Source organism: Cotesia glomerata, linkage group LG6 (assembly GCF_020080835.1).
Source record: "Cotesia glomerata isolate CgM1 linkage group LG6, MPM_Cglom_v2.3, whole genome shotgun sequence".
In the NCBI taxonomy this organism is placed as follows: Eukaryota; Metazoa; Arthropoda; class Insecta; order Hymenoptera; family Braconidae; genus Cotesia; species Cotesia glomerata.
In genome coordinates this window covers 1,360,444-1,376,217 of record NC_058163.1, presented here as the reverse complement: position 1 = coordinate 1,376,217, position 15,774 = coordinate 1,360,444, and the positions used below count along the sequence as shown (strand labels likewise).

The 15,774-nt window shown below is 24.9% G+C and overlaps 2 protein-coding genes across 3 annotated transcripts; one reads left to right on the top strand and one right to left on the bottom strand.

Annotated features, from left to right (window-relative positions):
* Positions 1–407: 407 nt before the first annotated feature.
* On the top strand, positions 408–15,151 carry LOC123267381 (RNA-binding protein 42; the record flags this gene model as incomplete). The annotated part of the gene is given in 5 exon segments (XM_044731973.1): positions 408–802; positions 889–1,118; positions 2,675–3,064; positions 5,891–6,085; positions 14,933–15,151. Coding segments are annotated over 5 exon segments (981 nt in total). The 3' UTR covers positions 15,058–15,151.
* LOC123267385 lies at positions 6,244–12,037 on the bottom strand. 2 transcript variants are annotated; one of them, XM_044731979.1, is made up of 4 exons: positions 11,650–12,037; positions 10,154–10,331; positions 7,999–8,207; positions 6,244–6,517 (listed from the first exon to the last, which is right to left on the bottom strand). In XM_044731979.1, exons 2-4 carry the CDS (start codon positions 10,324–10,326, stop codon positions 6,372–6,374), a joined length of 528 nt encoding a protein of 175 aa, XP_044587914.1. In that variant the 5' UTR covers positions 10,327–10,331; positions 11,650–12,037; the 3' UTR covers positions 6,244–6,371. The 2 variants fall into 2 exon arrangements, with proteins under 2 accessions (XP_044587914.1, XP_044587913.1); XM_044731978.1 differs by lacking the exon at positions 11,650–12,037 and having other exon boundaries at positions 10,154–10,368.
* Positions 15,152–15,774: the final 623 nt, after the last annotated feature.

The window sequence follows — 15,774 nt, the reverse complement described above, 5'->3', positions numbered from 1 at the left end:
AGTATTGCGTCATTGTGTATTTCAATTTTTTTAAAGTCCTAGTAAATAGATTTTACGAATTTCATTAAAAGTAAAATATTTTGCAACCACGCACACTAAATACGTTTTAAAATTTTTTTTTTAATTTTTAAATTTACAATAAGATTTTTTTTAATTTCCGAAAATCATAAACAATCATATCGGTTACTTGGATTTTTTAATTTTTTTATTTTGTATCTTTTTGTAAAGTTTTATTTTCTTTTGTAAATAAAACAGAGTTAACTAAAAGATGTTAATCACAACTGGTAAGAGTAAAAGCATTAAATAAATGATTTGAATATTTACTTCGAATATAAAATTTAACTAATTTTAATTAATTAATATTTATTAATTTGAATATTTCATTTGAATTCGCGCTCTAATAACAGGTAGCGTCACCTGCTGGATGCATTAGGTGCATTACAGTAATCGAGGCTAGTCACACGGGCAATGAGATAGCTCAGCTCTGGCAGCACTGGCGTGCACATTTGCTTGTAAACGTTTGCTTAGTGCGGATCGTTGAAAGAAATTTTACTAAGTGAATTTTGTAAGAAAGTTTTAAAAATAAATTACTTATTAATAAGTAAAGTAAAAATTAATTATTGTTATTTAATAAAAGTGGGTTTTATTAAATTTATTTAAGAAATAAATTTATTAAAAAAAAAATTTATCAAGTGTTTATAACCTCACTTTTGATATTTTATTAACAAAACTAAGGTGATTATATAGTTAAATTTATCAAGATGAATGATAAACTGAGGCAGATGGAGGACGAAATGAGCAGGCTGGTATTTTTTTTATTTATAAAAAATTTGTAAATATAATTTGAAAATTAATTGATAAGTAGATAATAATTGAATTATTTTTTAGGTTCGAAGCGGAGATCGGAGGTCAGCTGATGCCAACAATAATGCGTCCAGTGATTGGGGTTAATACTTATAGTCAGGTAGCTCGTCAATTGGAGCAACATGAGTTACCAGCACCTTCAGTAGCTGCTGCAGCAGCTGCTGCTACTTTGGCGTTTTCTCCGATGATCGGATTCCCGCCACCACCTCCACCACCACCACCACTTTTAATTCCTCCACAAGTTGCTCGACAAGGTAAATTTTTTTAATTAGTTATTTTTTTATTTCTTAAAAAATTTTCAACAATAATAATAATAATAAACATTCCAACAAATTTATTATTATTATTAGAAAAAATTTTTTAGGCTAAACGCTAATAATAATAATAGTATTGAATAAAAAATTATTAAAGTTTAAAATTTTCAATTTTAAATTCAAAATTCTGGGTCAAGAATTTAAAATATCAAAAAATCATATCAGATTATTTATTTTTTTTTACAGAAGATTAAATTTTTTACAAAAAAGGTTTTTATTTTTTTTTCAATTTTTTTTCATTTTTTTTTTTCAATTTTAATTTTTAGTTCAAAAATTGAATTATAAAACTTCTTTTGAAGTTTAAATTACTGTTTTTGGCTAAAATATTAAAGATCTATAAAAATGATAAGAAATATTTCTATTAAGAATTAAATTTCCTACAAAAAAGGTTTTTATCAATTTTACCGTATTTTTTAACTCTCAAGCCAGAATTATGAAATTAAAGATTTAGTCTACTTAACTTAGTGGACAATGAGTGCCTCTATAAATTTTAAAACTGTAAAAATCGAGAAAAATCAGACGAATTTAACAGTGCAAAATTCTCTGAAATCCGTGAATAGATACTTTTGTTATTAACAAAAAAACCTTTTGCAAATAAAGCTTTGATCAACTTTAAATGATTCCTATAAGAATATTTTTCATAAGAGATTAATTTAATTTACATGATAAAAAAATTCAATTTTTTCTGAATCGATTGGTCTCATAATATAACCAAAAATGTTAATTAATAATAGCAAAAAGTCTCAGCCTTAATTGAAATTTCCCGAAACGTGGATGAATTTATTTCAGGTAATAATTTTTTTAATAAAAATTAACAAACAAATTAAAAGTTAATAAATGTTTACTGCAATGTGCATTAATATTAATACTCTAACATTTTTTCATAAATTTAAATTAAATTTTTGAAAAATGAGTTGGCAGAAAAAAAATTTCTTAGAAAATTATCAGTAATTAAGATTTTTATTTATTATTATTCCAACCTTTAATTGCACTTCATTTTTACCTGTGTAATTTATAATTAGTTTAGTCAAATTTTTTCCGAGAACAATTTCCAACAAAAAGACAAAGAAAGGATAATGGGATAAGAAGACAATAGAGCGGATGTTTAAATTATTTGACCTGAGTCCTAATCTTTCTATTTATTTCCGAATAAAATAAATACAATAAATAATAAAGAAGCTGTAAAGTTTTAATTATTGTAATTTATGATGCAGTAAGGTTACTAAAAATTTAATGAGATTAAAAATTAACAAAATAATTATTATTTTCGTAGAAAATTTTTTGTTAAATTTTTTTTTAATTTGCTAATTCATTTTTCAAAAATTTCAAAAAAATTGTTATGCGGATTGCAATTAATATTTGATTTATTTGTTAATTTTTATTGAAAAAATTATCGCCTGAAATAAATTTTTGAATTTTTTATTATAATAAAAATTTAAAATAATATAAAAATAAGTATAATTTTTTTTTTTTTTTTTTTTTTTTTTTTTTTTCAGCAAATAATGCATCATATACATCCGGACAAATATCAAATTCGTCATACATGACAAACATGAGCGACTCAATACTAAGTGGTACCCCTAAATCCTACGAGTCAGTGTCTTCTGGAGCATCAGCAGCACCAATGATCCACCCGGAAATAATAGAGCAGATAATCAACACCAAGATACCTGATGAAGATTTGAAGAAGAAGCAGCAACCAAAAGTAAAAGGAGTCTCCACCGCTGCCGAGCTGGCAATCAGCCAGGGTAAGGCTAGCTCTATCATGGCGAATGCAAATGCCGAGGAGAGCCATCCTAAGGGCAAGGGCAAAAAGAATAAGAAGATCATCAGGATGGCTGGTGGTCAGACCTGGGAAGATCCTTCTCTTCTTGAATGGGATGAAGGTGATTATTTTATTAATAATATGTATATTAATAGATACATAATTGAGAAATGACGTTCTATCTTGAGAACTATTGACATTTTTAAAGATATAAGCTCATCCTGATGTTACATTCATCGAGACCTTTCATTTGAGTACCCACATCAATTTTTCATATATTTCATATATTTATATATATTATATAAATTTATATATTATATATATTTATGTATGAAAAATGCATGAAGGTACTTGAATGAAAGGTCTCGATAAGTGTAACATTGAAATTAGCTTATATTTTAAAAAATGTGCATAATTAAGAAATGACATTCTTGTGAACTATTGACATTTTTAAAGATATAAGCTCATCCTGATGTTACATTCATCGAGACCTTTCATTTGAGTACCCACATCAATTTTTCATATATTTCATATATTTATATATATTATATAAATGTATGTATGAAAAATATATTAAAAATGCATGTGGGTACTCAAATGAAAGGTCTCGATGAGTGTAACATCGAAATGAGTTTATATTTTAAAAAATGTCAATAATTAAGAATCGACATTGTATCTTGTAAACTATTTACATTTTTAAAGATATAAGCTCATTCCGACATTACACTCATCGAGACCTTTCATTTGAGTACCTACATCAATATTTTATATATTTATATATATTATATATATGTATATATGAAAAATATATCAAAAATACATGTGGGTACTCAAATGAAAGGTCTCGATGAGTGTAACATCAAAATGAGTTTGTATCTTAAATAATGTCAATAATTAAGAAATGACATTGTATTTTGTGAACTATTTACATTTTTAAAGATATAAGCTCATCCTGATGTTACACTCATCGAGACCTTTCATTTGAGTACCCACATCAATTTTTCACATATTTCATATATTTATATATATTATATAAATATATGTATGAAAAATATATTAAAAATGCATGTGGGTACTCAAATGAAAGGTCTCAATGAGTGAAACATCGAAATGAGTTTATATTTTAAAAAATGTCAATAATTAAGAATCGACATTGTATCTTGTAAACTATTTACATTTTTAAAGATATAAGCTCATTCCGACATTACACTCATCGAGACCTTTCATTTGAGTACCTACATCAATATTTTATATATTTATATATATTATATATATGTATATATGAAAAATATATCAAAAATACATGTGGGTACTCAAATGAAAGGTCTCGATGAGTGTAACATCAAAATGAGTTTGTATCTTAAATAATGTCAATAATTAAGAAATGACATTGTATTTTGTGAACTATTTACATTTTTAAAGATATAAGCTCATCCTGATGTTACACTCATCGAGACCTTTCATTTGAGTACCCACATCAATTTTCATATATTTAATATATTTATATATATTATATAAATATATGTATGAAAAATATATTAAAAATGCATGTGGGTACTCAAATGAAAGGTCTCAATGAGTGAAACATCGAAATGAGTTTATATTTTAAAAAATGTCAATAATTAAGAATCGACATTGTATCTTGTAAACTATTTACATTTTTAAAGATATAAGCTCATTCCGACATTACACTCATCGAGACCTTTCATTTGAGTACCTACATCAATATTTTATATATTTATATATATTATATATATGTATATATGAAAAATATATCAAAAATACATGTGGGTACTCAAATGAAAGGTCTGGATGAGTGTAACATCAAAATGAGTTTGTATCTTAAATAATGTCAATAATTAAGAAATCACCTTGTATCTTGTGATCTATTGACATTTTTAAAGATGTAAGCTCATCCTGATGTTACACTCATCGAGACCTTTCATTTGAGTACCACATCAATTTTTCATATATTTCATATATTTATATATATTATATAAATGTATGTATGAAAAATATATTAAAAATGCATGTGGGTACTCAAATGAAAGGTCTCGATGAGTGTAACATCGAAATGAGTTTATATTTTAAAAAATGTCAATAATTAAGAATCGACATTGTATCTTGTAAACTATTTACATTTTTAAAGATATAAGCTCATTCCGACATTACACTCATCGAGACCTTTCATTTGAGTACCTACATCAATATTTTATATATTTATATACATTATATATATGTATATATGAAAAATATGTCAAAAATACATGTGGGTACTCAAATGAAAGGTCTCGATGAGTGTAACATCGAAATGAGTTTATATCTTAAAAAATGTCAATATTTAAGAAATGACCTTGTATCTTGTAAACTATTGACATTTTTAAAGATATAAGCTCACTCCGAAATTACACTCAGAGAGACCTTTTATTTGAGTACCCATATCGATTTTTCATATATTTCATATATTTATATATATATCATATATATGTATATATGAAAAATATATCAAAAATGCATGTGGGTACTCAAATGAAAAGTCTCGATGAGTATAACATTGAAACGAGTTTATATCTTAAAAAATGTCAATAATTAAGAATCGACATTGTATCTTGTAAACTATTAACATTTTCAAAGATATATGCTCATTCTGACATTACACTCATCGAGACCTTTCGTTTGAGTACCCACATCAATTTTTCATATATTTTATATATTTATATATATTATATAAATGTGTATATGAAAAATATATCAAAAATGCATCTGGGTACTCAAATGAAAGCTCTTGATAAGTGTAACACCGGGATGAGCTTATATTTTTAAAAACTTCAATATTTAAAAAAGTACAGGTTAACAAAATTCATTGTTTAATCAAGCAAAATTTTATTTATTTATAGTTCACATAGTGACTGCAAAGTTTCTAGTTAATAAATAACAATATTTACAGATGACTTCAGATTATTTTGCGGTGACTTGGGGAACGATGTCACTGACGAAATGTTGGTCAGAGTCTTCAGTAAATATCCAAGCTTTCAACGCGCGAAGGTCATCAGAGACAAGCGGACAAATAAGACAAAAGGATTTGGATTTATTTCATTCAAAGATCCTTATGATTGCGGCAAGGCACTGAAGGAGATGGGAGGTGAGTTTCTTTTTTTTTTTTAATATTTTAATCACACAAAAAAATGAATTGTACTTGCGATTTAAAAAAAAAAAGATTTACTGAGTAAAAAAAAATTACTTCAATCAAAAAATTTTATTTTAAAAGTACAATAAATAATTTAAAAAAAATTTACAAAAAATAATATAAATAAATGAGATCAATTACGAATTCCGAGATCAATTACGATAAAATAAATTAATAGTCCTTGGGAGATTAATTGATAAACGTTGATTATAATAAAGACTCATTGGGAGACAATTGGTTTCTATTTTCCAAATGGATTCCAGCCGTAGGATATAAACAATTGTGGTATAATTGAATATTGTCGTCGTCCTGGTTCATTGCGGCTATTTGCGCGATTTTTTACTGTAGAGGAGTTCTCTATAGGTTTTCTTGTGGTTGTTTTCGTATCTGCGTGACAAAAAAAAATTTGTTAAATATTTTATTCACATTTTAATGAATAATTTTTAATAAAATTAATAATTTTTAATAAAATTAATAATTTTTAATAAAATTAATAATTTTTAATAAAATTAATAATTTTTAACAAAATTAATAATTTTTAATAAAATTAATAATTTTTAGTAAAATTAATCATTTTCAATAAAATTAATAAAATTAATAATTTTTAATAAAATTAATAATTTTTAATAAAATTAATAAAATTAATAATTTTTAATAAAATTAATAATTTTTAATAAAATTAATAATTTTTAATAAAATTAATAATTTTTAATAAAATTAATAATTTTTAATAAAATTAATAAAATTAATAATTTTTAATAAAATTAATAATTTTTAACAAAATTAATAATTTTTAATAAAATTAATAATTTTAATAAAATTAATAATTTTTAACAAAATTAATAATTTTTAATAAAATTAATAATTTTTAGTAAAATTAATCATTTTCAATAAAATTAATAAAATTAATAATTTTTAATAAAATTAATAATTTTTAATAAAATTAATAATTTTTAATAAACTTAAGGTAGTTTGGGTGCCAAATGACTTCAACTTGACCCTATATTTTTTTATATTCATTCGAAAAATTATAATTTAATACATTTATAGATAAAAAATCAGATTTATTTATCACACTGTTAAATAGATATAATTAATTAAAGTTTTGCAAAAATACACGATCTCTTATGAGTGTCTTTGTTCAATAACTCCGGAAATGGAGGATCTATAAAAAATCGGCCAACTTGACCTTATAAAAAAAATTTTCCAATAGATAGAACAATGTTCCATACATATTCTATCAAAATTTGATAACGATTTACCACATAGTTTTAATTTAATTAATTTTTTAATATCAAAAATTGGTTTCTATCTTTGTTGTTTGTCAGAGACATTACTCCCCCATCTTTATCAGGGAAAAAATGGCGATTTCTTGGTGCGCGGCAAATTTGAAATTGAAATATAATCATAAAGTTTTTTTTGCATTAAAATAAATTGTTATTAAACATACATTAAAAGCTCACGTAAATTATAGCAAATTTAATATATTGAAGTGATATTTGCAAATTTCAACAATAAATGAACACCGTGAGCAACTGTTTTAAGTACCGACCTTACATAACTTATAACAGTTGTTATTGTTTTGTGACATCCCAGTACTTGTCAGTTGATATTTTAATAGTTTTATTATTATAATTATTTAACCATAATTATCAATTGAATTTATTCAATTAAATTCTGATTAGCAATAATTTTATATTTTATGCTATTTTTCGAGTGATCACTTGCAAAAAAGAAAAAAAAAATATCTATTAATTTGACCTCGGATTGCGACGACCAAACTACCTTAATTGCTATAAAATTCTAAAAAAGTTTTGAATATCTTTCATGTTTTAATTTATAATTTTTAAATAATTAAATTTAATTACCAGCAGTGGGTTGAATTCTAGACCCACGTGAGTTCATATAAAGAACAGAAAAAGGTAATCCTCCTGCGCCCCAGCTGCGAGATAAAATAGAATCTTTCTTTGGTGGTCTATTTCCTGTTTGTCGTGGTAATGCTGACTTAATCTCTGGTAATGATCCGTATACTGATCTGCTTTCCCAATCATTTTTATCTTCATTTTTATGCTTCATTCTGAAAGATGAAAAAAAATTATAATCTTTAACTTTTTTAAATAAATTTTTATCCTATAATTGATATTCTATATTTATAAAATAGAGCTTGGATTAATTTAAAATCACTAATTTGTGTTTAAATAATAGAAAAAATTATTCGGAGTAACTTCAAATTTTTGTTCTGCAAAAATTGGATTTTTTTATAATTAATTTAAAAACCCCGATTTTTTCGTGTAAAAAAGAATTATGATTGTAACGTCATTATATCTTTTGAGAGCCAATGAAAATCACGGTATACACTTGGAATTTCTGTACAGCGCCACTTTAAATAACAACTAAGTGACACACCTAACCAAAAAAATTAGGAAAACGGTTGACCCTGAAGGCCATCCCTGCAACTTCCCGCTAATTCCATACTTAGGCGCTTAAAATTGCACCAATGATGTTTTTGAGCTCTTCGAGCTTAAAAATACAATTTATGGGTTATTTTGAGCTCTCCGAGCTCAAAAAGATACCTTTTCTATGCTTTTGAGCTCTTCGAGCTCAAAAGTCTGATAGGGATTTGATAAGACACTATTTTTTGAATTTTTAAACCGCAATAACTTTTGAATGAATAAACCGATTTTTACGCGGTTGGCAGCATTCGACGCAGTTTTTTAAGCCTCATAAAGAATCTCTTATTTTGAACTAATCACGCTAGGAATTTTGGAGTTATTCCAAAAAAAACACTTTTTTCGGTTTTCTTTCGTTCACGATATCTCTCGAACGAATTAACCGATTTTGACCGGACTGGTGGCGATCGACGTGGTCGTGGTCTTTCGAGGTTAAGAACTGATTAGTTTTTGGAATTGAACCATAAAGCCGTTTAAAAGTTATTCCAAAAAAACCACATTTGAAAAAAATTTTTTTTTCAGTTTTTTGAAGATTTCTCAAAATCTATTGATCTGAATCGGTCCAAATAGTTTTCAAAATCTAAGTTTGGTCAAGCCCTTTCGAATGGCACCAACCACGATGAAATCGGTCAAGCCGTTCAAAAGTTATAAGCGGTTCACATACTTTCACATACTTTCACACACACACACACACACACACACACACACACACACACACACACACACACACACACACACACACACACACACACACACACACACACACACACACACATACATACAGACACCGTGACAACCTCGCGGGGATATTCAGGAAAGCTTCCTGTGACCTTCAAACGTCGAGATCTGATGAAAACTCGATTTTTGCAAAACGGGGTGAAAACAATAACTTCCCGATTTTTGAAAATCTTCGATTTTCTTAGCGGGAAGTTAAACAATAACTATTAGGACATACAAGGAATTATTATATATTATAAAGTTATTTTTAAATTAATAGACATTTAAATAAAAATATGCGTGATGAAGGATTAATTACAACCTAAATTTGGTAAAACGGCAGTATATTTTTTTAAAAACTGACAACGCCAACATAAATATTTTTAAATTTCGCCGTGCGGTGGCGTTACTCAACTAACTGACGTCACTAGCCTTTGAATAAAGATTCTAAAAAAGAAATTTAAAATTAAAAAATCACCCGAAAAATCAATTGTTAAAAAAATTTTCCATTTAATTCTCTCAATAACTTTTATTAAACTTTCAAAAAAAAAATAAAATCACATGCAAGTTCTCTATTAATTTCTACAGTTTAAAATAAACATTCAATTTTTAATCGTAAAATTCTGCAAAATATTATATTAATTATATTTATTTAAATTAATAGAAAAAGTTTTTCTGCACTCGTGTGTCAGCACACACTCTCTGCTCGTTGCGCCATCACACGCGCAGCCGAAAGCCCCCTCTAGTTAATTAAATATATTTTTAACAGATGGCGCTGCAATTATTTTCTTAAAAGTATTTTAAATAAATATTTTAGCATCAAATATTTTTATCTAAAATTTTTATAATTACTTACAATAAATTATAATCAACCGGATATTGATCATTTCTAATCGGTGCCGCCGGGAGCCAAACAGGTGTCAGAGTATTCTCTCTCCACTTAATCTCTTCCTCCATAACTACTGGAGCGCTTTGACTCATCAAAATTAAGTTAACACTGAAGAAGTAAACTATTATCATCTTCACCATTTTATCTAAAAAAAATAAATAAAAACAAATTAATTAATTTTTTCTTATAAGGTTAAAATAAATATTTTACTACTCTCTTTTTATAAATAAATTTTATTAGTAATGTTTACATTGTAAAAGCATTTTAAAAATGCGTCCGACTATTTTAAAATAAATTCCGTGTATATTTATAAATTTATAACAAATATATAAAATGTAAATGGTTGGCGCCTTGTGATCGTTAACTTTTACGTGGGCGAATTAAGAATAATATCTCAATATATTTATTTATATATTTAGACATTAATATATTTATTTATTACTTAATAATTTATTTCATTATTACCTCTAGTGTATAAATATATTAACATTTATTGATTTTTGTTTTTTTTTTTAAAGAGAAATTTAAAGTGTTGTTCGAAATTTAAGTGACAGGTTTCTAAATTATTTATCTGAATCATCTAGGCTATATTTATTGATGATAATCATTTTTTTTTATTTTTAACACGCATTTTATTAATTAAATTTTTAAGATTGAATTTGTTAATAAATTATTAAAAATTTTTTTTTAATATTGAAAAAAATATTTTAAAGTATGATTTATTTTTTTAGTTTTAATAAGTATTTTTTATACTTATTTTACATCTAATAAAAAAATTAGAATTTTTATAAAAAAAAAATTGAAAGTTACAAAAAAAGAAAATTAAAATTTTTAATAATTAAAAATTTATTTTTAATTATTGAAATAAAATTTTATATATTTTTAAAACGCATTTTTTTAATTAAATTTTTAATATTTTTCTTTGAATTTTCACAAAAATTAATAATAAAATTTTTTTAATATTTAAAAAAAATATTTAAAAGTATGATTTAATATTTTCAATTTCAATAATTATTTTTTACAATAATTTTACAGAAAAGAAAAATTAAAAATATAAAATAAAAAATTTTTAATTGTTATTCAAATAAAAAGTAAAAATTTGGAAAAAATGAATAAAAAAATTACAAAAATAAATAAAATTCAAATTCTTAATTATGATAAAAAAATAAATAAGAATTAAAAAAGAAGAAAATTAAAATTATTAATATTTTTCTTTGAATTTTCACAAAAATAATTAAAAAATTTTTTTTAATATTAAAAAAAAGTATTTAAAAATATGATTCAATATTTTAAATTTTATAAATTATTTTTTACACTAATTTACAGAATAAAAATATTTAAAAAAAAAAATTGGAATTTTTAATCATAAAAAAAAAATAGAAAATTACAATTGTAAATAAAATTCAACTTCTTAAGTATGATAAAAAAATAAAAAAGAATAAAGAAAAAAAGAAAATACTTACTTGAAATTTAAAGAAAAAAATTTCACAATTCACTTGAAAAAAAGCGTATAAAAAATAAATAAATAAATAACAAGAGCGTATATCGTTATCGTTGGAAGAATCGCGAACGTTTGAATCCGCGGTTAACTCATTCAACCCCGTGGTTGGTGACAACTTCCACTGGCAACTCCCACAACCCCTTATATATACCAGAATTACTCGCCGTTTTATTATTTATATATACCGGTTACCTACAGACATGATTCTATCCCCTCTTAATATTGTCCAATGCTGGTTCAATTCAAATGTTTGGTAACTTTGGATTTTATTTGGGTGAAAACTAACCAATCACACAGTTTGTTCTTCCCTCTGCTGTATTTCTCCCTACTTAATATAATATTTCTTCATATTTATCAACTGAATCTTAATCATTTGAATTATTTATCCATTGAAATGAATTATAATAAATGAATTTTAATTTTTTGGATAAATTTTATTGCTATAAAGACAAAATTTGGAAATGATGAATAAGTGAACGGATATATGAATGGGGTTTGAGGTACTGACCGATAGAATTACTTCTTGTAATTTAATTGGTTGGTGTAACCTTGCTCCGTGACTTTAATTACACTGCTGATCCGCTATTTTGTCTAAAAAATTTTTTAATAATAGAAGAAATTTCAAATAAAAATATTTGCCGCTAAAATATTTATTTAAAATACTTTTAAGAAAATAACTGCAGCGCCATCTGATGAAAATATATTTAATTAAATAGAGGGGGCTTTCGGCTGCGCGTGTGTTGGCGCAACGAGCAGAGAGTGTGTGCTGACACACGAGTGCAGAAAAGCTTTTTCTATTAATTTAAATAAATATAATTAATATAATATTTTGCAGAATTTTACGATTAAAAATTGAATGTTTATTTTAAACTGTAGAAATTAATAGAGAACTTGCATGTGATTTTATTTTTTTTTGGAAAGTTTAATGAAAGTTATTGAGAGAATTAAATGGAAAATTTTTTTAACAATTGATTTTTCGGGTGATTTTTAAATTTTAAATTTCTTCTTTAGAAACTTTATTCAAAGGCTAGTGACGTCAGTTAGTTGAGTAACGCCACCGCACGGCGAAATTTAAAAATATTTATGTTGGCGTTGTTAGTTTTTAAAAAAATATACTGCTGTTTTACCAAATATAGGTTGTAATTAATCCTTCATCACACATATTTTTATTTAAATGTCTATTAATTAAAAAATAACTTTATAATAAATAATAATTCCTTGTATGTCCTAATAGTTATTTTTTAGGTTAGGTGTGTCACTTAGTTGTTATTTAAGGTGGCGCTGTACAGAAATTCCAAGTGTATACCGTGATTTTCATTGGCTCTCAAAAGATATAATGACGTAACAATCATAATTCTTTTTTACATAAAAAAATCGGGGTTTCAAAATTAATTATAAAAAAATCCAATTTTTGCAGAACAAAAATTTAAAGTTACTCAGCATAATTTTTTCTATTATTTAAACACAAATTTTTACTGATATTAAATTAATGCAAGTACTCTATTAATTTATATATTTTTTGTTGATAATATAAATTTCGTCGAATCATTGTTGATTATTGTCCCAAAAATAAACTTGTAAAAGTGTAGGCGCGCTAATGACTTCAATTTATTTGTAAACAAACGTTACTTTTGTATTTTTAGGTTATTATATTTTATTGTATTTTAGTATAAAGGAAGCTTAAGTACCTTCGAAGGGCATAAGCATTAATGAAAAAAAGGAATTGACGCACTCACCTGTTGCTTGTCAATAAATCCTTGGTTTAAAATATTTTCTTTGATTTAAAATAGGGTCGCAACTACAATTTATTTTTTTTTTAATAATTTAAATAATCTATTAGATAAATTTCGTTTCATATCATTCTCACCACTAGTTAATTTATTATGATCAGTATTTAGACTGAATTCCAAAATTCTCTATCTCTACATACATAATATAGTAATTACCTTGTATTTTGTAAAATATTAACATTTTTAAAGATATAAGCTCATCTCGAGGTTACACTCATCAAGACCTTTCATTCGAGTACCCACATCAATTTTTCATATATTTTATATATTTATATATTTCACAAATACCATATATATAAAATATATAAAAAATATCATGTGGGTACTTGAATGATAGGTCTTGATGAGTGTAACATCGACATGAGTTTATATCTTAAAAAATGTCAATAATTAAGAAATGACATTCTATCTTGTGAATTATTAACATTTTTAAAGATGTAAGCTCATCCCGATGTTACACTCATCAAGACCTTTCATTTGAGTACCCACATCAATTTTTCATATATTTTATATATCTATATATATGTATATGTTTATATGTATATATGAAAAATATATTAAAAAATGCATGTGGGTACTTAAATGAAAGGTCTCAATGAGTGTAACATCGAAATGAGTTTATATCTTAAAAAATATCAATAGTGAAGAAAAGACCTTGTATCTAGTGAACTATTGACATTTTTTAAAGATATAAGCTCATCCCGATGTTACAATCATCGAAACCTTTTATTTGAGTACCCACATCAATTTTTTCATATATTTATATATATTATATATATGTATATGTATATATAAAAATATATGAAAAATGCATGAAGGTACTTGAATGAAAGGTCTCGATAAGTGTAACATTGAAATTAGCTTATATTTTAAAAAATGTGCATAATTAAGAAATGACATTCTTGTGAATTATTAACATTTTTAAAGATGTAAGCTCATCCTGATGTTACACTCATCGAGACCTTTCATTTGAGTACCCACATCGATTTTTCATATATATTTATATATTTAAAATATATATTATATATATGTATATATGAAAAATATGTCAAAAATACATGTGGGTACTCAAATGAAAGTTCCTGATAAGTGTAACATCGAGATGAGCTTATATCTTTAAAAATGTCAATAGTTAAGAAAATACAGTGCAATTTAACGAAAGCCATTATTTACTAGCAGAATTTTATTTTGGTATAAAAATTAAAAAATGCAATTTTTTAAAACAAAAATTAAAAATCGATCAACACTGTTAACTTAAATTTTACTAGATTTAAAAATTAAAACGATTAAAATTAGTATGAAGAAATAGGAATGTAAAATTAGTGTCAGTGACATAAATTTTCTCGACATCAATAATTTGACTCATTATTTTTTTTTAGCTAGACAGATTAAATATTCGATTGTTTACACAAAAGAGACTGATACGATGACTGTGTGTCTATTTGTGTGTTTCAGGAAGATACGTCGGCTCTCGACCAATAAAACTCCGTAAAAGTGCATGGAAGCAGCGTAATCTCGAGACTGTCAGAAAGAGGGAGAAGGAAAAGCAGATGCTGATTGCCGCTTGTAACAGGTCGTGAAAAATTATTCAGTATTTTTAAAATTACTGTTTAATTTTATTATAAATTAACACTCATTAATTTGTTAATTATTAATTAACGCCAAGGTATTTATTCATTTTCTTGAGAAAAATAAAAAAACTTTTATCACAAATATTAATTTGTTTTATTGATGTGTTAAATTAATAGGTTTGAAAAAATTTGAAAAATTAGAAAAAAAAACATCGTGGGATTTTTTTAAGGTATTTATTTTATTCTATTAAAATTTAATTAATTAATTTTAAGGAAAAAAAAATTATGCGAAGAGGAAATATAAATAAAATAATAATAGAATTTTGAATAAGGGTTGGATGTATAAAAATAAAACGGAAGAGGGTTGCTAAATAGTTCCGGTGTCTAGCGAGTCAGAAAATCTATAATGAAGAAAATATTAAAGACAGGATTGAATTGATAATTAACTAGTTTCCTGTTTCCTATTAATTCAATAGATCAAAATTAGATAATTGAAATATCCGGTGTCATTTACTATCTTGTTCCGGTTGTAGAAATTATTTTTAGTTAGATTTTGGAATAATTAAGGAGATTCAAGTACCCTCCTAGTGTAAAGAATGTCTAAAACAATAATACGTAGAAATATTTTTGTTATCTTAAAATTAATTTCTTAAAAAGTAATAACATTTTTGAGGAAATTTCCGAAAAATTTAATCATTTAATAATTATTAACATTTAATTGACTAA